This window comes from Cucumis sativus, chromosome 7 (genome assembly GCF_000004075.3).
Source record: "Cucumis sativus cultivar 9930 chromosome 7, Cucumber_9930_V3, whole genome shotgun sequence".
Taxonomy (NCBI): Eukaryota; Viridiplantae; Streptophyta; class Magnoliopsida; order Cucurbitales; family Cucurbitaceae; genus Cucumis; species Cucumis sativus.
The window spans coordinates 17373164-17396648 of NC_026661.2; the positions used below are offsets into that span (position 1 = coordinate 17373164).

General features: G+C 30.3%; 4 protein-coding genes across 4 annotated transcripts; 2 read left to right on the forward strand and 2 right to left on the reverse strand.

Annotated features, from left to right (window-relative positions):
* Positions 1 to 6477: 6477 nt before the first annotated feature.
* Positions 6478 to 6927, forward strand: LOC105436270 (RING-H2 finger protein ATL39). Its single transcript, XM_011661470.1, has one exon. The coding sequence runs from the start codon at positions 6478 to 6480 to the stop codon at positions 6925 to 6927; it is 450 nt and encodes a 149-aa protein (XP_011659772.1).
* Positions 6928 to 7648: 721 nt separating this feature from the next.
* LOC101221559 (histone-lysine N-methyltransferase, H3 lysine-79 specific) lies at positions 7649 to 10352 on the forward strand. Its single transcript, XM_004146920.3, has 3 exons — positions 7649 to 7796; positions 8104 to 8273; positions 9514 to 10352. The coding sequence occupies exons 2-3, from the start codon at positions 8123 to 8125 to the stop codon at positions 9939 to 9941; spliced, it is 579 nt and encodes a 192-aa protein (XP_004146968.1). The 5' UTR covers positions 7649 to 7796; positions 8104 to 8122; the 3' UTR covers positions 9942 to 10352.
* Positions 10353 to 11067: 715 nt separating this feature from the next.
* Positions 11068 to 15781, reverse strand: LOC101221323 (homocysteine S-methyltransferase 2). The gene is made up of 7 exons (XM_004146919.3): positions 15400 to 15781; positions 14348 to 14404; positions 14041 to 14270; positions 13689 to 13818; positions 13240 to 13443; positions 12695 to 12766; positions 11068 to 11626 (listed from the first exon to the last, which is right to left on the reverse strand). The coding sequence occupies exons 1-7, from the start codon at positions 15580 to 15582 to the stop codon at positions 11486 to 11488; spliced, it is 1017 nt and encodes a 338-aa protein (XP_004146967.1). The 5' UTR covers positions 15583 to 15781; the 3' UTR covers positions 11068 to 11485.
* A 1285-nt stretch (positions 15782 to 17066) lies between these two features.
* On the reverse strand, positions 17067 to 21337 carry ATMRK1 (serine/threonine-protein kinase STY13). Its single transcript, XM_004146945.3, has 6 exons — positions 20292 to 21337; positions 19691 to 19812; positions 19082 to 19290; positions 18817 to 18991; positions 18519 to 18653; positions 17067 to 17586 (listed from the first exon to the last, which is right to left on the reverse strand). The coding sequence occupies exons 1-6, from the start codon at positions 20641 to 20643 to the stop codon at positions 17383 to 17385; spliced, it is 1197 nt and encodes a 398-aa protein (XP_004146993.1). The 5' UTR covers positions 20644 to 21337; the 3' UTR covers positions 17067 to 17382.
* Positions 21338 to 23485: the final 2148 nt, after the last annotated feature.

The following is a 23485-nucleotide window of genomic DNA, read 5'->3' on the forward strand; positions in this document are numbered from 1 at the left end:
AATTATATTTTATGTTTTAGTATTTTGATGTAATTTTGTTGATAGGTAATTAAGTTGTATACTATGTATTGGGTTAGCGACAATATATATCTCACGTCAAAAATATGTTAATAAAATAAAATTTAGTTAAATTTTAATAAAACTTTAGCTTTTAAGTTATGCTAATCCAAGATTTTGAAAACGTTTCCTTTGTTCCTAAAATAACTATTTTAGTTTCTAAATTTTAAAAAACAATCCCATCAAACTTTTTTATATATTGTTTTTTTATTAATATATATACATTTTTTGCAAACTACTCATCTCAAGCTATTTTCACATGTTAATTATTATCCTTTAAACAACCAAATCTAAACCACTATTATCAAATTTGATTTTGAAAAGTTTAACGTTTTTCTTAAAAATAATTGCAAATTGAAAAACAATCTATGCTAATTAACTTTCATGATAATTGTCGTAACATGTAAACAAAAAGAAAGTTAATGTATTTACAGTCAAAAAATTATTAATTCTTTACATTACGTCATTTGAAAAGCATGGATAAATAAGCTTTGGTTGAAAATGTTGTTTATAATTGATGACTGCAAAACGTCAACAAATTGTTCTAGTTAGCATGACATATTTATTTTCTTTTAGCTATAGTTGACATTAATTTGGTTAATAAATTATTATATACAAAATTGACACAAGTTTTTCTTTATCCATTTAACTAATTATCAATAAATGTTTACGTGCACAAGCATTTGTAACTCTATCAAATTGTTGATTATTTACGAATCACCAAACTAAATTGAGTTTCTATTAAGTAGGAACGATCAAATTAAGAATTAAAATAGTTTTACTTGTCAAATTTAAACAACTAAAACAAAATAATTTATTAGTGATAAAGATAAAGTGAGCATGTTAAATCATAATAAAATTTTAAAAACTCATTAAAATAGTTGAATTTAGTTGGAATTAGAAGGAAATTTGTCGTATGACATGTTTTGAATTTTCAATTAACAAATCATAATTAAAAGCTTTTGTTTTTAGCTTTTTTTCTTATTATTCTTTTATAATTACCACACAAATACAAAACTTAGAAGGAGGGTTAACACGAGAACATAAATAAAAATTAAAAAAAAATAAATGGTTTGTTGTTGTATTTCAATAATTTTATCGTTTTAAATAAATTTTCTAAAGAAAATTGCAAGTATTAATAGGTAGAGAGTGAAAAAAAAAGGGATTAGAATGGAAAAGGGAAAAAAAACAAGAATTGATTTATTTTGGTATTTTTGTTGAGAGAAAAGAAAATGATTTTGTTTTGATGGTATTGATGTGAGGGGTTTCACCAAGGAGAGAAAAAATGAAAAGGAAATATATTTAGTATAAAGTATAAATGGATAGAAATATAAAAAGGAAAAAGAAATAAGAAGAAATAAATAGGTAATGATATATATAGAGGGAAAGTCCATTGACCATAGCAAAAATTCTGTCCCTATCTCGATACCAATTCAATGTCATAAAACCTGCATCACCACCCATGTCCCCTATCAAATCATAACAGGTATTGTCCATCATCTTTCATTTAATGCCCCCCTCTTGAATAATATTCATCCTTTCTTTCTTTCTTTCTTTCTTTTTCTCAATTTAACAATTCAAACCATCAACACTATTTCTTACTAGAGATCAAATTCATATTTTTCTTTTACCATTTTATAAACTAAGTTATATTTTATATCTTACCTATGAAGTAGTTGATGGGAGAGACAAAAGAAGAAAGGACAAAGATTTAGGTATTCATATTAGGGGTATTGTATATACACACATATACATAATCGGGTTTGCTTAACAAAATGAGAGATTTACTGTATTTAAACAAATGTAACTATCCTTAAGGTAGAAATGACATGTTGTTGTGAAAATATGTCATTTACTATTTTAAATAATTACTATCAAAATAATATGCACATGTGTATAACTCAAAAACTTTTTGAAGTTTGAAGTGTTGAGTTTATATATTTTTATCTGTTGTTGTTGTTGAAGGGTGTATATAAATTTTGAAATAAAAAATAAGTTGCATTTAATTTAGTTTGTCTTTATTTAGAACCAAATGATTTGGGTACATTTTGAAAATTGATATATAAATGTACATAAATACAAGGTTTGATTGTTACATGCATCTCTGTCAGTGTCAATTTTCAATCACTTTCACATATATAGCCAAATTTCATGTGCCTTTAATATCTTATAACAAATCCACATTTAATTTGTTCAAACCTAAATTGATTGCCATTTGGGATACAGTTCTCTCTTTTCTTTTTCAAACGTTTTTTTAATTTACACTTGCATAAATTGTTATCAATTATCTTTAAACCTCTGCTAAACTTCTAAAAGAAAACACAAATATTGTAATAATTATGGTTGATTCATTTTATGCTCACATTATAGTTATTTTACCAAAGTGCAAAAGAATTTAAAATGTGCTTTTGATATAATTGTTCTTATTTTTCACTTCTATGAAATTTCACAAGGCAAACAAATATCAAGTTTCTAGTTTTTGTTTTCAATTTTGTTTCTCAAATCATAAATAAAAGTTTCTTTTTTCTTTTTTGTTAGAAGAATGCACAATACATATCTTGAATTTTTTTAAAGAAAAAACATTAAAATTTGAATAGTCGTTAAATTTAAAAATAAAGTGTCATATTTTTAATTAAAAACAAATTTATATATATGTATATATTTAACTATACACTAAAGATTATAAAATATAAAACATTACTAATCAAGCAATTTAAAAAACTAATACGACCTTTAGGGGAAAAAATAATAATAAAACCTTATCTTATAATTATATATTTAAGTGTGTTACATCATTCTTACTTCTTAGAAACAATACTTAGTGTATTTCGAAAGGGAAAAAAAGATCTCATATTTGTCACAATAATTAGCAGGATTAATGTGATTAATCAAGAAATGGAAAAGCTAAATTTGTTGTGGGCCAAATGGGCTATATTAAAGCCTAGTTGGAACAGGCCCAACATTAAAAGTAGCAAAACCATTTCACAATATTCTATGCTACTCTACAAATTTGCAACTTCAAAATTCAAATATATTTTAATTGATGTTTATTTTCTTTTTGAAAAAGTTCAGAAGAATAGTATGCTTTTTAACTCGAAAAAGTCTAAGGTTTGATCTCAATTTTTTTACTAGTAATAGTACGATTTAAACATAATTAATAAGATAATATTATATTCTCTGTTAGAAAGTTAGATGTTTAAATCTTTTCTTTTACTATTCAAATTGGCTTAGTCATGACGTGTTCATTATCTATAGTATATATAAAAGCCTGAATGTGGATACATTTTTTCTTTTTCATTATACCCTTAAGTTTAATTTTGTGTTTCAATTTACTTTTTAGTTTTATGGTAAATTCATTACCAAAGGTCTCTAGCTGGCAAAATTAATAGGGATTTTCGTATTGGAGCATTGTTGATTAAGGTAAGTATATACACAATAGTCATTAGAGTAATATCAAAAACAACTTATTTAAAAGTTTGTACTCAAAAAATAGTGAGCAAAGGACTTTTATTATTGATGATGTCAATTAATTGCTACTCATGGTGATTGCATTTCAACTACTTATAGCAGTTTGATTTAAAAATTGCACGTGAAGCTGAATGGATGATTCTAGGATTTATTTTTCTTGTATTTCATAAATTATGGGTTGTTTTTAAGAAAAATAGATAATTAATAACTTATAATTATTAGTATAAAAAAAATTATTAACAATACGTAAAAAAAACACATACACATACTTACAACAAACCTTTTTTCTATTTAAAAATGTATTGTTCTAATAATTTACTTTATTTTTGTATTTTGTACCATGTATGAAAAATATAAAGATAATTTACTTTATTTTTGTATTTTGTGAAAAATATACTTTATAAGAACATGATCAAAAGAAAATATCCTTAAAAATGTTTGATTTATGGTGTATATTACCCTACCTAATATATCTATTAAACAAATAATTTATCAACACAATTTCTATGATGTTTTTTTAACTCTAAACAACTCTACAAAAATTAAAAATAAGTTATAATTATATATAAAAATAAATATTATAATTTTTTTTAAAAAGCATAGTTTAAAATTTTGATAAAGCTTTGACATTTAACGTGTTATTACTAGTTCTTTAAAGAAAAAAAATTAAAAAGAATTTATCTCTACCCTAAACAGAACAAATATGTCTAAAAGATGCAATTCATTTGAAATGGGTAATTGCAAAATTGAGACACATTCAATAAAAGGGTTTGACTTTACACCTATCGAACAGCCATAGTCGAAAGCTTCAAGTTGAAAATGGGACCATTGTTGATATTACAATAAAGATGAAATCATGAAATTATACCATAGAATTGAAAACTTATATGCAAGATATGCATCGGTGAATTCGTTCACTCAAATCGGTGAGTTCTTCATACATTCGAGATTCATTTGAGCTCTTTTCTCTTGCAATAAAAAAATTATCTTTTATATTGTGTTTATCTCTTGTTGGCTGTTTCTCTCAAATCTCTTTATTTTCTTTTCTCTAATAAAACCGAAAAGAAGAAGATTTAAATAATTTCAAAAAAGCCACTCAGACATAATTAAATCCTAAAATTTAAATTCAAAATTTTATTAAAAGCTATATATATTAGGTGTTATTTAATAAATTGTTTAAAATATAACAAATTTGAAAATAGTCAATAGCAAATTTAGTTAACATTCCCTAAATTTTGTTAGCAAAATACACATTTTTTAATAAAAGAGACACAATAAATTAATTTTTTTTAAAAATAAAAATTAATCAAAATAAGTGTACAATTTGAAATATAAATTAAAATAACTATGAATTAGATTTCACAATATTTAAATTCAAAATACTATAAAATCTAATGAGAGAGGAATAGTTAGAAAAACTTTTAACAATATTTTTTAAGAGAAATATTTATTAAACATGAGTTTTATGAATTAAATAAATAAATGTTAATTAATTTGATTTCAATATAAAAAATTCAAAATTTTGTTATGAATTGTAGGCATATATTTAAGTTAATATTTTTGAGGTTGTCAATCTAATGAGGTTGTCAATCTCGAAAATATCTTAAATTAGTTAATATTTTTCAAAAGTTTGTAAATATACTATATGATATAATATTTGGTCTCATTGTTTGTATCATGTAAATACAAGTAAAACACGCATTATCCTACATAAAGAGATATAACACACGTATTATACTTCTTGATTGCACATGCATAACAATGATGATTGAAAATAAAACGTCACATACAAAATAAAACGTCTAATTAAAATAAATATGAATATTAGTGTAATTAAAAAACACGATGCGAAAAATAATTATCCGATACAAGAGACACAATTAATTATTTTTTTAATAAAAATCAATCAAAATAAGTGTATAATCATAATTAGCACGATTGTAGTGATGATAAAACTTTGTTTTTAAATTATTATTAACCATACATATTATGTATTATTTGATTTTTTTTTATAAATAATTTGAAATATAAATAATACGAAATGTTTAATTTATGTTTGCCATTAAGGATATGATGTAATATTTGAAAACAAAATATTATGAAATATAATGATTTGGAAATGGTTGAAATTCTGGTAACCATTTTTTTTATTAACCATAGGTACTTTATTATCATATGAAAATAATGAAGCAAAGATTGTTATTGTTTTAGGGATTATATTTCATAATATTTGAATTCAAAATATTATGAAATCTAATGAACGAGGAACGGTTGAAATTCTTTTAGCAATTTTGTAGGCAAAATCTTTATTAAACCTGAATTAAATAAATAAATGTTAATTAATTTGATTTAAATACTAAAAATCCAAAAATTTGTTATGAATTATAGACATATATTTAGGGATATAGGAAAAATCTTGTTAATCCAAATTAGTCAATATTTTTCAAAACTAATTGTAGTTTGCAAAGATGGTGTGTTATTTGACAAATACATTCTATATGAAAAGATCTATTATCATAGTAAAAAAATCGAAAAAATTATGTAACCACCAATTTTGCCAAAATTCTTAATATTTTTCAAACTTGATATTTTTAAGTTTTTTATATTAAATTTTGTCATTCTCACAGTTATCTCTATATTTTATAGCAAAAAGTGTGACTATGACTAACTTTTATAAAGTGTAAATAGTTTTTGAAAAAAACCCTTTAGAAAAAGAATTAGGATATAAAAAGTGCACATTGGATTTATGTATTAATTAAATTCTAACAATTTTCATTTCCATTTTCCATTAGGAAACTGATATAATTCCCCATTTCCCATTGGGAAACTAATTTAATTCATCTTTTCCAAAACCTATAAATTCAAAAATCACCCTCCTCATTATTCACAAAATTAATTTCAAGCTGAATTACAATTAATAAAATGTCATCTCCAAATATTTTACCGTCCCTCATGCCGTTGTCACCGTCGCCTATACCGTCGTTGCACTCACTGATCCTACTTCCTGGCTTCATTATGGATTTGCTAACGGTCCCCATGCTTCTTCTCATTGTGCTATTTTCATTCATTCTCATTTTATGTAGAAAACGATCCGCCAAATCTGACGGGGAAGAGTTGCCGGAGAATCTGGACATTGAAGCACCAATCTTTCATTACAACGGAGTTGAAGGCGACGAACAAGAATGTGCGATTTGCCTTTGTGAAATTGAGGAAGGAGAGAAGTGTAGAAAGATGAAGACGTGTGGTCATGTGTTTCATAAAGACTGCATTGACCGATGGTTTAAGGTGGATGGCCATTGTCCAATTTGTCGTACCTCCGTTTGTGTGGTAGTCGTTGATCACGGTGGAAATGCCATGGCTTCTTCTTCATCTTTACCGACCCCTTTCATCAACCAAATTTAATCTCGATGCTAATCAACTTTGTGAACACAATGAAGCAAGCAAAGTAGTAAATACTATATATATAGAGTTCTTTTATGTTCTATTTCCTAATGTTTTGCAGCTACATTGAGTTAAATTGAATGAAACGATGTTAATTAGACAATCTTAAAGCAAATTATTTATTAGATAGAACTTCATTTATGATAGTATCTACAAAATTGAAAAATTTTATTTGATGGTAAGTATAAATCACAAAACTATTGAAAATATTATATGATTCAACAAAAATTCAACATTTTCATAAGCTTTATTTGAGTAAAGTTTCATCTATACATTAACATTTCCACTTACCACTAAAGAAGAGAATACCTATTTAATTTTATGGTAAGAAAACTAATTTTATGTTAAACCGACGGATATGTCACAAATAAATAGATAGATATGGACATGTTATATAGTTTAAAAAGTTTAAAAATCATAAAATATTTTATTTATTAATTATTATAAATAGTTTAAAAAGCATAACATATTTAATATTAATTTAGTTTTTTTACTCTTAAAACTTTTAGAAAAAGTACATGGACATGTTATAGATATTTCATCTACATTTTCCTAAAACTGAAATCTACAAGCATTTACAAACTTGATAATTAATAGGTTAAATTGTTGAAGAAAATGCTCATAAACTTTGTAAATTGAGTAAAAAATTTATGAAAGTTTTCAATAGTTTAGTATATGGTCTTTTTTTTAATATATATATATATAGTTTATTATTTGAAGAAAAAATAAGAAGGAAAGCGTGAGCCCAATGAACTCAGAAAAGGGCTTCACTTTCCTTTCCCAAATTCTCACAATCCCTTCGCCAGCTTCGCTCTTCCAATTTCCACTTGGTAATACTCGCTTCCTTCTATCTTTCTCCATGATTCTTGTAATTTATACGATTTTCAAATTGCACCAACCCTTTCCTCTTTCCCAGTTTATGCTTTTCAGCTTTACAAAAGAACTCTATTTTGCTAAGTTTTGCCCTGGTTTCATGAAGCAACTCGCTCTCTTCTGTGTACTGCAGTTGACTTCAATTCAATTATTTTCCTGATTCTGGGTCTTTTCAATTGAGTATTGTGATTGTGGGGCTGGGTTTTTCTTTTTCTTTATTTGGATACTGGCTGATTGATTTGAATGAACTATAATTTTCTTCAGATTCTCAACTTGCTTTGCCATGAAAAGGGCAATGCCATGGAGTGATGATGAAGAGGACAATTCCTCATCTTTATCACAGTCGGATTCAGACGGCGATGAAGATAATGGCGAGACAAAAGCAAGCTTTCGAGTTAAAGCTGGCCGTTCCTCTAAAGAAAAAGACACTGAAGGTTATTATTTGCTTTACTTTGGGAATATTTATAGTACTCGCTCTTGAATATGAAATTGTAATCTAAAGCTTCATGGAATCCGTTTAATTGTTTGTCTCTCTGGTTTGCATTTTCTGTAAATAAAGTAATCCGTATTGTGTCAGAAAGTAATGAAAAAAGTAAGCTATACACTGGTGCAAGGGGGCTCTAATGCTAGCCATTTTGCCCTACATGCTACATTTTGTTTGAAGTGCATGACCGTAGCTTTTCTTCTGAATATATTGCTTTCCATAATTCAATTGTTGGGCGTCATATATATATATGAGATAAAGGTAATTATTTTGAGCCTTAAAGTGATGAGTATTTCAAGTTTTCCTGAGTTCGTTGAAGTTGAATTGTTAGGACTAGGCTCACTTAAACGAAGATGTGAATGCATAACATATTTTGGTTCATTAGATAATCTTGGTTTGATATTTCTCTTTGTTTGGCTTGGTACGTTTTGCTTCAGTTTGTCTTTAGTTTCTTGTGGGACTCTCTCTCTAAGATTTTTGTGCTATTTAGTTTATGGTTTTCTTCATTAGTTGTGTTTGTCTCCAATATTTGTCTTATTTTTGGAGTTCTTGTACTTTGGAGTAGTAGTCACTTTTCATTATATTTCTTGTATTTTGGAATAGTACTCTCTTTTCATTATATCAATGAATTTTTTGTTTCCGCTTTAAAAAATAGAATAATCTTGGTCTGTGAATACTTATAAGAAGAGTTGGGACCCTTTGACTTTCCTGTAAGGCACTAAGGCTGATTAATTTCTCTAAGTACTATGGGCATGAAGGGGTGGAGAGGATCCTAGTGAAACTTGGTCTCTTGTTCGTTATCATGTTTTTCTCTAGGCTTCTATCTTTTAGCCTGTTTTGTAAATGTAACTATTCTATAGGTGTTATTTTGAATAGTTGGTGTCCCTTTTCATAGAGGAGGCTCTCCCTTTTGTGGGTTGGGTTTTTTGTATGTTTTTTTTTTTTTTTTTCACAATGAAAGTGTTTTTTCTCAAAAAAATGAAAAAAAGAAAAAGGAAGAAAAATAACACGAAGGGGCTAGAACTAGAAGATTTGAACGTGAGCAATGAACAACTCATTGAATATGTAGTTCGAACATAAAAAACTGAGAAAATATGCTGCGTAATATCTGCTACATCTCTCTATTCTAAGTACCAAAAAAGAAAGCCATTGGGTTTCTCATGGTTGTGTATACTGCTACTTGTTTTCAGTCAAACCTGGAGGAAAGCGGAAAAGTGTTGCCGTGGACTTTGATACATTGCAACGCCACGGCTACAGAGGTGGTCCATCAGTCTTGAAAGTACCACCTCCAAAGGAGAATGAGAAGCAAGATTGGTCATGGTCTAATGGCAGGGAAACTCGGGAAAACAGAGAAAACGAAGAGTCGTATGAAGAGAGACAGAGAACAAGGGCTGCATTGGAAAATGGAGAACAGCTGCTAACTGCACAAACTCGGAAGGAGAAGGAGAAGGAAAAGGAGAAAGAGAGGGAGAAGGAGAAGGAGAAGAAGAATGTTTCCTTCTCCCAAAAGGAAAAGAGGAAAAGAGAGCTTGGTCAAGCGAGCAGGGGGAAAAACTATGTTGAAGAAGAAAAGAGAATGTTGAGGGAGAGCGGCATCTACTCAGGTTTTGATACCTGACCATCCATTGCAACTAACTTGTTATTTACCCAGAAAAAAGCAGCTGAGAGGAACCGAAGTCGATGCACTGCAAGATGTCTACAAATGTTATTCGTTGAGGTTTTGTCCCCATATGTAGAGGCAACTATCATCTGCATGGATTTAAGGTGCATATGAAAATTGTGTATAGCTGATTTTGTACCATTTTTAGTTTCAGTTGTATCAAGAATGATGTTTTTTATGGTCATGGATAAAAAAGCTTCAGTAACCCAACAGTTGTATATGACGGTGAAAGAAGCTGTTTATCACCAAGAACTTGGGTTTTAAACTCTTTTGGAGCTACACTCAGGAAGTTAGTGGTTGAAGATGATTGTTTGATGATCTCAAAAAAAGAAAAAGGGGGTTAGCTCTAAGGCTGTTTTTTCTCTATAATTTTGTTGATTTTGGAGTGATAACTTATTTGAACTTAAAAATGCCTTTCTAAGTAAAGGTCAAGATTACAGTACATATACCATCGATAAAATATGAAAATTTTGCTGTATTTTAAATAATTTTTATTACTGTATATAAAAAAAATTAAATTCAAAACTCTTGAAAGAATAGACTAAAAAAATATTTATTAAATAGCCTTGGGATTAAAATTGATTTTCTTTTTCCTATATTTTTCAGACTACGCGTTCATCTTTTAACGATTAAATGCATCAATCATTGCAATTTGGTTTAGTATCACAAATTATATTCAAGCTCACTGTTTTTCTTTATTTTCAACTCAAATTTAACTCGTGCACTAAACTAAAATGCCTAATCAAATACTGAGTTACTTTTTTTTGTTGTTAAAGTAAATTAAAGTCTATATTAGAGTTTAATTGCAAAGATTTCTTAAGCTTCGTAGTATTGTCGAAAGTCAATTTATCACATATCCATGGATTTCTCACATCTTACTTCAATTGACAGAATACTTTATTAGGAATTAAGCATTGGGAGTTACTATTCGAGAGCAATGACAAAAGGTCCAAACCCACTAAAAAAAGACAAGAAGTTCCTGAATTTCCTAACCCAAGTGGCCACCTACTCCCCTTCCGAATTTCAATCCTCTTCATAGAAGGTGTTAAGAAAAAGATGGTTCTTTTATAACTTACTAATCATAGGTTGAAACCTATCCATCAGATAAGATAATAGTTTCACATTCAAATGAACCTGTGTGTGTTCATTGAAATGACTCCCTTTTTTACCCATGCATCCATGCAATGTTTCCCCCAAAACCTTAGCACCATACAATGAAACATAAGCCGGATAATGATATACGTACAAAAAAATGATCTCATGAATCAGGACAATGCAGGTTCGATAAATTAAGAACAACAAAAGGAGGAGGGGGGAAAGGAGATAAGTAATCTACTCCAGAAAATGCAATCCTTACATTCATCAGCCAAGTGTTACCGTCAAAATTCGATCAAAGATAAGTTGCCACATAAGAATCCAAGAGTCATCCTCAGATTAGACTTGCCTTGAAAATATTACTCCTTGAAATGCACCAAAATCGTTATGTTAGAGAATGGTTTTTCTTATCTCTTTGAAAGGGTCCTGTAAATTCCTCTGATTGTATTTGGAGTGGTTCGACAGCAACCTCCAAATATCGATGCCCCGGTCTCACACCATTTGTTTACATAAGATACAAAATCATCATCAGAGACCCCAGTATTTTGCTGCAGCACGTAGTAAAAAAAGTTACATTTCAGGGCTATTCTTCAAATACCACAGTTAAGAGATAAGTTAACATTTCATTCCTCTTATTTCTAGTTTTAAACTTAGTACAGAATGACTGTCGGAAATGATAACAAACCTGTCCCTTCAGAAATGAAATTAAGATCAATTTTTAACGAGAGAAGAATTCATGGAACTTATTTATGTATGTTAGAACTCTTTCAAACAGCGAAATATTATTACAATTGAACTTCAATATATAAAATAAATTTTCGTTATAATTGTAAATTAAGGAAGAGAACACACTCCTTTAGTCAACATATGGGAAGTGGGATTGAACCTCAGACCTCAACTAAGTTGATAGTTCAAATGCATGTTTGTTGATTATTGCAAATCTAGATCATTTACTAGCATTGTACACAAATTACCATCAACGATTAGCCTTAGGTCTATTAGGAACGATCTCTACACAAACAGGGTGGACGGTTGTTTGGAGTATAGAAGAATTTTATATTTCACTCATATAAACAAACCAAATCATTCAATGTATATGCCAATGTGCAATCTGGTACCAACCAAATATTAAATATCGTACAAGTTTTTAGACACTAATGAAATAGAACCAAGTGGTTGTCTAATGGAATCGATTGAGGTGCAAGCGAGCTGTTTGAGCAACTACTAGCTCAATCACAGGGGTGGGAAAAAAAATGGGAGAACAAAAATTCCACCTTGCCTGATTCATTTTTCAGCTCTGGCCTGGCTACGTGTTCTTTATAAAATGTAATTCCATTTAAATTTTCCAACAGGCTTGTTATGTAACCACAAACACTGTTTCACCTTCTTCGGAAGGTCAATTTTTTTTTAAAAAAAAATTAGATGGAGGATAAGTAGTTTTTGTGATCGACATGCGTTAGCATCTCGGCACGGTAAAGGGCAAAAAATTAATGAAACCAATCTCTTATCTGTTCTTCAAAAAAAGTTTTGGAAAGTGCATCGGAGAAATATAATAATTTCAACTAAAGAAATATCTGAAAAGACTAGAGATAACGATACTTATGAAATGAACTTACCACCCATTCCTTTAGATCAGCATCATAACTTTCACCACTATTTGGATATATCACTATAGGCTTTGTAGTGACCTGAAAGAGTAATAAATTAGTTCGCCACTGCTGCTTGCCCGGTAAGGAACTAAGGATGTATCCATTCAAAATAATATAAAAAAAACGAACTCACACCATGCCATCAATAGATACAAGATAACTATAAAAATAAAAAGAAATTAACACATTTCAACTTATCTCACGAGTGAAGAACAAGTGAAACTCAAGAAAGGAAGAGGAAAGGACATCAATGCAACAAACAAATAATCAGAAAAAAATGGTAAATTTTTCTCTTTTCTTCCAATTTTTAATTTTATACAGAAATTAATGAAAAGCCAATAAAAGTTTGCATATATCCCTTGGCATTAACCTTGAAAAGGCTCTAACATTCAACTATCTGGAACAAATGTGATAGACAAATGAAATACATTAAACTCAAATGTTGTACTTTCGACAGAAGTGCATTGTCTAATTGAGATTGTTCAATTAAAAAATAAAATGGGATATTTTACCTTCTTTATGGAAGATATTAGACCATGAATAAATCTGGGTGGTGTACAGTTAATTCCAACTGCAACGGTATTTCTGCATGATTCAGCAATCGAAACACATTCTGAATAAGAATCACCACTAACCACATGGATGCCATCCTTTGAGTTGAAAGCAAACCATGCAGGAAGGCTTATATTTTCTTCCTCCAAGAGTTCTGCATATGCCTGTACACATAGCAGCATGCATGATCAACCAATCAATGTCCAAATTACACAGCATGCAATGACAAAGTACCAGTAAAGTGATCATGATCTCAGAAAAAAAAAAAAATCTTTAAAAAATTGCATGTTGCACTTAAAAATTTCAATGAAAGGAGATGGTCCCAGATATGAAAAATATATAAAGTTCACGATGCACCCCCATTAAAAGATGACATGGTTGTTAGTTTTGATGCATTAGGATCAAATACCTTAGCTTCAAGCTTATTGGGAATGGTTTCAAATGCAATCAGGTCAGCCCCTGACTCTGCAAGCACTTTTACTCTTTTCCTATGGAATTCTTTCAGAGCCTCAAGTGTCATACTATCACCATAAATACCACTACAAAGGGTAGAAACAAAAAGAACATCCAATCACTTATGAGTTGAAATTAGACAGAAGTTTTTACGTTGGTTATAGTTGGCATAAAAAATTGATAGATAGAAGGTTGCATTTACTGTTGAAACATCCAAATAAAACTTCATATATCGAGGTAAAATCCCTCTAGAATTAGTATTTAGATTAAATAAAACTAATAATAATAATAATAATAAATCGACTCACCTGTACTCAGACCCATCAGCCAAATATGCTCCATAGCTCCCCACAGAAGCTGCTATAAGTATCTGACGTTTTTTGAAAATTCTACCATCTGGACTCTCATCAGGAGTACTTGTATTACACCTGTCATAATAATTAACCCGTGCTGTACAGGCGATCTCCACACTCTTTCTTAACAAGGATTCACTTTCATCTGTTGTATATCCTTTGGACTCAAATCCCTGGATGGTGGCCTGGGGAGATAAAATGACAATTGGTTTGACATTTTTATGATAGAAACATCATTAGAAAAATCAGATGGGAGAATTACTTGATAAGATGCCGTGATGATAATATCCGCCCCTGCTTCAAGGTAATCCATGTGTACCTGTACCACACAATGCGATAATGATGCGTAAAATTCAATTGAAATTCAAACTATAATTTATACGTGCTATTGTTATTATTGACCACCATTTTACTTGACTGCATTGTTTTTTATCATTTCATACTTTATAATTAGTTTCAGTCCATAAGAGCTTTATATCCCACTTCTAAAGGTTCTTGTTGACAAATAAAATAACATCATAGAAAATTATCAATACTTTAAAAGAAAGCAAAGTGACACCCCCCCCCCCCCCCCCCCCCCCCAAAAAAAAAAAAAAAAAAGCCAAAACGAGAAAGGTTCTTATTGACAAATGACATCATAAAAAATGCTAAATATATTTATATGAAGTATGAAAATGAAGAAAAAGCTGAAAAGGCACCATATAGAAGGAGTTGTGTCATCTGTCTTGTTACTTTGTTCCTACTTTTGCCCCCATACAACAATGAAGGCAGTAAAATCTACGTTTGAACATGCTGTTAACCATGTTAAAAAGCCTTTTTGTAACTCTTTCCACTAAAATTCATCAAGTCAAAGCGACCATGAAATGCTTTTAAGAGCAACAGAACGAAACAACAAAGTGATTTACTAAAAACTAAAAGAACTTTTCAGCACTCTCAAACAAACCTAAAAGTGAGCCAAACCCAATGGGTGAATACAAATTTGTAAATTCAACAAACAAAACACTGAAAACAGAATTAAATTGGTTACAAACTAAAGCTATTTTCATGAAAGGGGTGAAATATGAGCAGAAAAAAGCTCCACCCACCTAAAAAACTAGAGATCAATCATTATAATTAAGTGAAAGCGAAATCCTAAAGATTAGTGTTATAATTGACTTTTCAAAACAACATAGATGGTGAGAAGAATTAGAGAATAAAAATTAAAAATTGAGAAAGCAATTCTGATTATACTAAGATCAACATTATATATATTTTTTCCTTGAACGAAAACAGAATTACAAAAGCAATTAAGAAACCAAAAAACTGAAGATATACTCTGTGAATAAGGTGAGGGGAAGTGAGGAGACATTTAGCGCTCCAAAGAGGATCGTTAAGGTCGGCGCCGTGTCGTTCGAGCTCGGTGGCCAAACCACCATCAACAATGGCGGTTCCACCGGCATTTCTGAGAAATTGAGTCATGAATGCCGATGACAGTGCATGGGAAGTAGAATGGGCCATTGCAGAAAAAGATCAATGAGTGGAAGGAAAGAATGGAGGATGGAAGGAATGGGGGAAATATTGAGTATGAAATTGATAGTAAGGCGTCAGAGATTCGTTAGGCTAATCAAAGATTCGAGAAGGTCAGAAGGAACACTTCCAACTCATCTAATCATAAATGGATTTTTAATTTTTATCCAAATATTTATGACACAATCGAAACATCCAGAATCAATTTTATTAAATTTAAATAACTAACAAAATTAACAAAATAAAAAGCCAAAAAAATTCAACTTCTATCCATTTATTTAGAAATTTTATAAGCATGTCTATTACAGAACTCATCAAAAAAATAATTATGCTGGAAATAAACAAATTATATCATTTAAAATAAGTTTGAAAAATAGTATTTCTTATGATGGAAAAGCAATATGAATATGTTGAAATTATTTACCATTAGCAAAGAAAAAAGTCAATGTGTGCTAATTTAAAGGTTGAAATATTTTAGAAAAAATTGTGTAGTTGATTTCAATTTGGAAGGATTTTGATTTGAAATACACAGGTTGGCTTCCAAATTTATGATTGTTATTAAGTATTGATGAGGAATCCAAATTGTTTGATTTAAGGCATGAAATGGACGACCTTAGCCCTAGTGGTGGATACATTTTTCCAAGTCAAATCCTTTAAATAAACAACCCTTGGAAGTTAGCATCAAAATGCAGCACACAACACAACAAATGAAATATTGTACAAGGGAAATGATATTAATATGAAGAATGGGAAGTTCCTTCTCCATCAACATTTCATAGAGAAAAGTCGTTTTTTTGTACTTTGTTGTAGTGCGTGCTTTGTTTTGGAACCGGTCTAATGACTTTTTCGTGAGGTATCCTAGTGATTGAGTTTCACGATGGTTTCCATGTTTCTTTTTGAACTTTGATTTTTATTTATTTATTTACTATCTTTGTAACATTTAAAATAGAAACCCTTTAACTTCCGATTTTGTGTCCCTTTTTTCATTCATTATCAATGAAAGCATGCAACTGTTTCTAAGAGGGAATGAAAACAAACAAACTACTCCCGTAACACATCTTACTTAAATAGGGTATGTTCTATAGGTTATACAACTTGTTTTCGAGTTCTAAATGTAGTCACATAAAAAATATTCCTAAATGTCAAATTTGGACATAGAAATCACTCCGTGTAAGTCTTTATTTAAAAATATATTAATGGACTTCAACTACGGTTTAAAAGAATCAATAAAAATAACACTTCTTCTGAAGTCAATTCATTGTTTGGAGAAAGTACTTTTTAGACTCTTTTTAATGTACTGACATGTGTATTTTCCAGAGTCTAAAACCAAAAAACATTAAAGAACATTGGCTAGGATTGTTTTCACTAATTTTTCTTATCCCTTTTACCTAACTAGATATGCACTGAACAGTCCAAATATGTACCTATGTCCACCAGAAAGCAAAGAGTTAACAAAGGAGGAAAAGGAAAATGAGTATGAGAATGCCAAATCAGTTTGAGCCCAAAAATATATATATATATATGTGTGTGTGTGCCAATCAGCTGTTCCTTGTAACTAAACATTCATAAGAATGCAAAACTATGCAATAAAACATAATTACACCAACGAATGGTTTGACATATGATTATTCTAAATTTCTATTTGGCATCAAAAGTTCATACTATGAAACCCAAAGCCATGACCTTGAGAAATGTATTGTATGAACCAATGAGTATTATGATGGATCATCCCAATGACTTCTCTGAACCATCTTCAACTGCAAGTAAATGGTGTAGCAAAGATGTCGAAATTTATGGACCACGAGCCGGGCGGAAACAGAAACAGCTAATCTGATCTTCAGTAATCATGCCACCCCCTTTACTTGTATCAATGGCTTCCAACAGTTTTACGACCTCATCCATGTCGGGTCGCTTTTCTGGATTTGCGTCCCAACATCTTTTCATGATATTTGCAAACGAACTTGGGCAGCACCTAGGGATATCTGGTCGTAAATTCTGTTGCAAGTAATTATTAAGCATGAATTCAACTTCAGAACACACTCCAAATACCCTATCTTGAATACAACACTGTTCATCATCTTAACAAATTTTGTCAACATGGATTTCAAACAAGGCTAGTTTAATGTTTTTTATAAACATTGGGAAAAGATGAACGTAACCAAGGAATTTTCTCCCATTTCACATTTGAGCTAAAGTTCCTCCTATAATTTGATCTCTTTGAGCAAACCACTAAGAAATTTTCTATTTAATAAAATCTTTGAATACATGAAGCAAAAGAAAAGGTCCATAGATGGGAAACTAGTAAGCAAAAACTAATGTTTCTGTCTATTTCGATGATCATCAAATGTCCAATCCAAGTCTTAAAAGGACAGTCTTCTCTAAATAGGTCATGAGACTAGTTGCCAATTATGACGAAAAACTATTGATTAGCCCATCAATTTTAGTCAATGGCCAATTCAGACTGGCCGAGCTACACCTCCTCCTCACTCCAAAAGATCAACCAAATAATACTCAAAATGAGGATATATTAAGAATTTATTTTGGAAGTTGAATTACACCATTTTGTATAATTAGTATAAACAATAAGAAGTCACAAGCTTTGAAGAAAACTAAGGTAACCATTTGATTTTGGGTTTTTATTTTTTGAAAATTAAGCCTACAAACACTTCTTTCACCTTTAAATTTCATGATTTGTTAACTACTTTTTATCGATGTTTTCAAACACAAACCCAAAATTTGAAAACTAAACAAAGTAGTTTTTAGAATTTTTTTTTAATTTTGGAATTTGACAAATAATTCAACTCTTTTACTTAAGAAAGATGCAAACTTCGATAAGAAATTAATAAAAAAATAGACTTCATTTTAAAAAACCAAATGGTTATCAAATGAGATCTAAAATAATTGCGAAGTTTATAAAAGAAACATACCTGCCGCACAACTGCAGTAGACACTTCAGCAAAACTGAGATCTGGGTAAGGCATATCGCAGCAATATGTTTCCCACAAACATATACCAAGACTGTAAACATCACATTTCCGATTATAAGGCTTACCATCAAGGACCTGTTGAAAAAAATGTTAGTTAGATTCCTTTATTCACACAACAAGAGGAAACAATTGCAACCCAAATGAGAATTGGATCTGTTAACGACGACCATTCATCAAGACATCAATCATAATCTCTTAATAGTACATTCTAGAACTTGATTTTAGAGAAAAAGGAAACCTCGGGGGCCATGTAACCAAGGGTGCCAGTCTCTCCAGTCATATCCTTTGGGTTCTGTGCTTCGACTCGAGCAACGCCAAAGTCAACAATTTTCAGAGTCTTCTGAGCATCTAGCAGAACATTCTCTGTTTTAATATCACGGTGTACAATCTTTTTGGAGTGTAGATAACTCAAACTGCAAAATCGAAATAAGCAATTGCCTCAAAACGTGAAATCCAAAACATTGGCATATTGGAGTGATTTGTCGAAGATAACTTTAACTTACCCTCTAGAAAGATCCAATGCAAGTTGAATCACAACCTTAAATGCAAGTTTCCTTTTCCTATTTTTGATTAAAAAGCTTTTTAGGGTTCCACCTGGAAGATACTCAACAACAACGCAGCAAGCCCTTGAAGGAAAAGTTTGGTTACTGTCGAATGATGAGCTTTTGGGAGGGATTTTAAGGTTTGACGTCCCCATTGATGCTCCATAAAACTAACAGAAATTTCATATAATTATTTGATCTTCACATATCAAACACAGTGAAGAAACAAAGTTTATAACACAGAAACCCCAGAACAGACAACAAAGATTAGTTGAGACTTGAGAGTGAGACATTTCAGCAGGAGCAACTTGAATGGATTCTTATTCTAAAAGTTAGGCAAGAGAACCAATCATGTAAAACGAAATTTATATCTTGAGAATCTGAACATTTAGGATAGTGCAAGCATCAAATGTAAAGAATCAAAGCCTTCCCTGTTAGCATAATCTCTAAGCATGCCTATGATGTTGGATGAAAATGTAAAGAACATCATTAGACTAACAATGAATGGTTTGATTTGTTTGACATAGTGTGATACCGTATTCTACGTGTAAAAGATACTTGAAGTTGTACCTTTGCAACATTGGGATGGTCAAGCTTATGCCATACAGCAACTTCCTGGCGAAAAGATGTTCGAAGAGCAGCAATTTCAGCGACTGAGGAAACACCATCCTCCCCCCAATCAAGCACTTTCACTGCAGTATGCAGAATATCAGTCATAAATCGATAAAACAAACCAAAACTTGACGAAATTGTCCAATAATAATAAGCTAACAAGCAGGACACGTTTATGTGTGGAGCTGAAAGTACTTCCAAAATGTTATCAATTCTATAACTTTTAGAGCAGTATTCTTGTAGGACAGACAACCTAAATGGGAACCACATTCAACGTTGTTTTGCACTCAAGTTAGACATAAGTAGACCCCATCAGATTAAACATAATTAGCTATGTCAGGTTCGAAAAGTTATATATCAGGATATCATAATACTTTCGCAGATGATTTGGCTATTTAGTACATGCAAACAAGAAGGATAAAGGAAAAAAATCCATATCTAATCAAGAACACGTGGTTTCCTCTGAAAACTGCTCCATATCTAATCAAGAACAAATGGTCAATTATCACGACGATTGTCGACATGGTGAAAAAATACTCTAAAAATAGGTCGAAATTACCTGCAACATCGTTGCCGTCATAGTTTCCTCTGTAAATAGTACCGTAAGTTCCATGAGCTTTAACATATCTGATATCAAGTTTAGACAAGTCAATCTCCCATTCTTCCTTTTTAGCAGGCACTTCCCTGTCCCTTGACCAAGCCCTGCTCAAGTGCTTCTCCAGCTGAATATCCCAACTCTTGAAATCAATCTTATCAGCACGAAACACCATATCCCTATTGCTTTTGCTTCCTGTCCCCAACTTTGAACCCAAATCATTCTCTTGGGTATTTCTAGATTTACCAGAAACAATATCAGCTACTTGATTAGCCACCAGAGCCTTGCCGGCCTCGCCCCCATTCGCTAAATCCATGTTTTAATAAAGCTTTATTGATAGATAGATAGATGGATTGAAAGTAGAGAGTATAAAAGATAACAAAGCAAATTTTGAAAACACTGGGGAACTTTTACAGAGGCATGGAAGACAATAAAAACCAAACCAAGCAATTGGTCAAAAAACCTTGATGAAGATGACAAGAAGAAGAAAATCAGTAAGTTACCAGTTCAACGAAACCACCATGAAATCAACTAAAACAAAAACAAAAAAAAACAAACAAACAACCAATAATCTCTCAGCCCTTCTTTTGTTTCTTTTATATAAAAAAAGGTTAACCAAGGAACTCAAACGTTTAATAAAATATTATGGTACTGAAAAATAAAAAAACTGGACTTGCAAATACTGTTCCAGCCAGCAGCCACCCCCACAAATCTAGGAGCTAAGAACTGTAAAATTTGAGTATCTTCGACCAAATTCTGCGAATTTGGCGATAAAGAAGGCTAGAGAAAATCAACCCATATGCAGAATCGTAAGAAAAAACAATAAAAAAGAAAGAAAGAATAACAGAAATGAAGGAGGCAAATACCCCTTCACAGATATGGAAGAGGGGTTGAAATGAAGAAGCCAAAGAAGGGAAATAGAGAAGAAAAGAGAAATGGGTATTGTTGAATTGGTGAAAGAAAGCGAAAGGGAGAGGCAGCTTTTGTGGACAACAATTCACAGAGCAAAAAAATGGAGAGTAAAGAATCGGAAAAAGGGAAAAATAAAAATAAAAATAAAAATAAAAATAAAAATAAAAATAAAAGTAGATTGAGGAAGAACAATAACAAAATCGACAAAATGGAAAAAGGGGGGAAAAAAAGAGGAGATTTTATATTTCCCTTAAAATTTAGAAAAAAGGATTAAGCAAAAGAAAAGAAGTTTTGTTTCCAAAAGAAAAAGAAAAGAAAAGAAAAGAAGGCAAAATTGGGGCTTATGAAACGCATACGCCACGCCTTGCCTTCAACGGATTTAACGGTATTTTATTTAATTCTTGTTTTCTTTGTTTTATTTATTCCTTTTATTCCTCTTGGATGTTCCGTACAACATTTGGTTTCTTTTATGAAATTCCTTAAATCACCCTCTCCCTCTCCCTCTCCCTCTCCCTTTTACTTTTCTTACCAATTACATCTCATCTTTTCAACTCTAAATTAATTCTAATATTTCAATATAAGTATACATAATTTGATGGGATGCCTTACTGCATTTCAAACCCGCTTAATCATTTCCCTCAAATTTTTAATAACAAATAATATTTGATAGTCAATCATATTCTTTTATCACTAACGTTCATAGCTAGTAATAAAAGTTTATCAAATTGCTATCATTGATAAAATCTCATAACTTGTAAATATTTTATTTTTTTTCTATTTTTAAATATGCCCCTTATTTTTACGAGAAAATATTGTTTTTGTCGCTTTTTACTTTTGGATGGTTTAATTTTAATTCCTACATTAGTATATCTTAAATTTAATTCTTCAAAATTGGTTAAATAATAATAACATTATAAATTAACAACAAATTTGCAATATACTAAATTTAAAATTGATCCAAAAGCGTGTGTAAAGTAACTTTTGAAAGTTCAAAAGCTAACCCTAAAGAATTCATTGAGTATAAAGACCAAAATGATATCTAAACCCACCACCTTATTCTTATTATTTCAATTAATAACATGAGGTAAAAGAAATTTGTTCAAACTTGAAACTCTAGTCTATGATGTAGTCAAACAAGTCATACTCATATTCAGTAACAACTGATTTTATTTAGACTGGATAAATTGTTAGGTAAAAGTCTTATCAGGTGTTATGTGGACTAGGAGAATCGAACCTCCAATTTTGAGATTGATAGTACATCCACCACATCATTTGAGTTATGTTATTCATTTTGGTGATATATATTATCTACTAAGTTCTTTTAACTTTCATATTTAATGTCAATTAGAGGTATCAAAAGTTTTACTAAGTTATCAAACGAAGTCGAGCACATGAATGAAGAATTAAAAACTTACTAAGTAGGATTTATATGTGAATAATTTTGTGGTGTGGGGAAGGAGCAAAAGGGAGGTTTTGAATGTTATATATTTGGGGAATCTAGAAAGTCATGGTCTAAGAATTTTGAAGAGATATTAGCATATATAGTAAAACCTACATAAGCATTATTTGTGAGGATGTCCAATTCTTTCAACAACATTTAACAAATAGAAAAGTCATTATTAATAAATAATAATGGTTAGACTTTTTTTTTTTTTTGGGAAAGTGACACATTTATATATATATATATATATATATATATATATATATATATATATATATATATATATATATATATATATATATATATATATATATATATATATATATAAAATAAAACTATGTATGTAATTTGTAAGCATACCCCTAGCTTTTTGTTAATAAAATAGAATAAAATGTAATGTAATGGGGGCATGACTCAACAATCATTTTTATATATGAGGCCTAATCATCAACCCTTCTATAATTAAATAACATTTTGTCAACTCAAACTTTTAATTTATTAAAAAAAAATGTAGCAATTAACTTATAGTTTTCTTACATTGAGAAAATGTAATTTGAAAAATGTTTAAATTGGAGAGCAAAGGAAGGTTGGAGGTGGAAAAATGAAAATGAAAAGAAAAGGGGAAATGAATGAAGGGTGTAAATGGAATTTGATAATAAAATAAGATGCTGAGCATATTCCCTTTTAGAACAAAATACCAAAATTCTACATTTCATTATTTTTCAAACCATATTTTTTCCCTTCTTTAACTTCTAATTCATTTTCTCTTCCTTCTCCTCAATTCCCATTCCAAATATTATTTTAA

What these genes read in the sequence shown, in the direction of transcription:
- LOC101221559 (XM_004146920.3), top strand. Translation starts at nt 8,123, where the DNA reads ATGAAAAGGGCAATGCCATGGAGTGATGATGAAGAGGACAATTCCTCA. An exon ending in TAAAGAAAAAGACACTGAAG is followed by an intron (nt 8,274 to 9,513) that starts GTTATTATTTGC and finishes ACTTGTTTTCAG; the next exon opens with TCAAACCTGGAGGAAAGCGG.
- ATMRK1 (XM_004146945.3), bottom strand. Translation starts at nt 20,643, where the DNA reads ATGGATTTAGCGAATGGGGGCGAGGCCGGCAAGGCTCTGGTGGCTAAT. An exon ending in TGACGGCAACGATGTTGCAG is followed by an intron (nt 19,813 to 20,291) that starts GTAATTTCGACC and finishes TGCATACTGCAG; the next exon opens with TGAAAGTGCTTGATTGGGGG. An exon ending in ACCATCCCAATGTTGCAAAG is followed by an intron (nt 19,291 to 19,690) that starts GTACAACTTCAA and finishes AATTTCTGTTAG; the next exon opens with TTTTATGGAGCATCAATGGG.
- LOC101221323 (XM_004146919.3), bottom strand. Translation starts at nt 15,582, where the DNA reads ATGGCCCATTCTACTTCCCATGCACTGTCATCGGCATTCATGACTCAA. An exon ending in CCAATAAGCTTGAAGCTAAG is followed by an intron (nt 13,444 to 13,688) that starts GTATTTGATCCT and finishes CTATGTGTACAG; the next exon opens with GCATATGCAGAACTCTTGGA. An exon ending in TAATATCTTCCATAAAGAAG is followed by an intron (nt 12,767 to 13,239) that starts GTAAAATATCCC and finishes TTACTCTTTCAG; the next exon opens with GTCACTACAAAGCCTATAGT.
- LOC105436270 (XM_011661470.1), top strand. Translation starts at nt 6,478, where the DNA reads ATGCCGTTGTCACCGTCGCCTATACCGTCGTTGCACTCACTGATCCTA.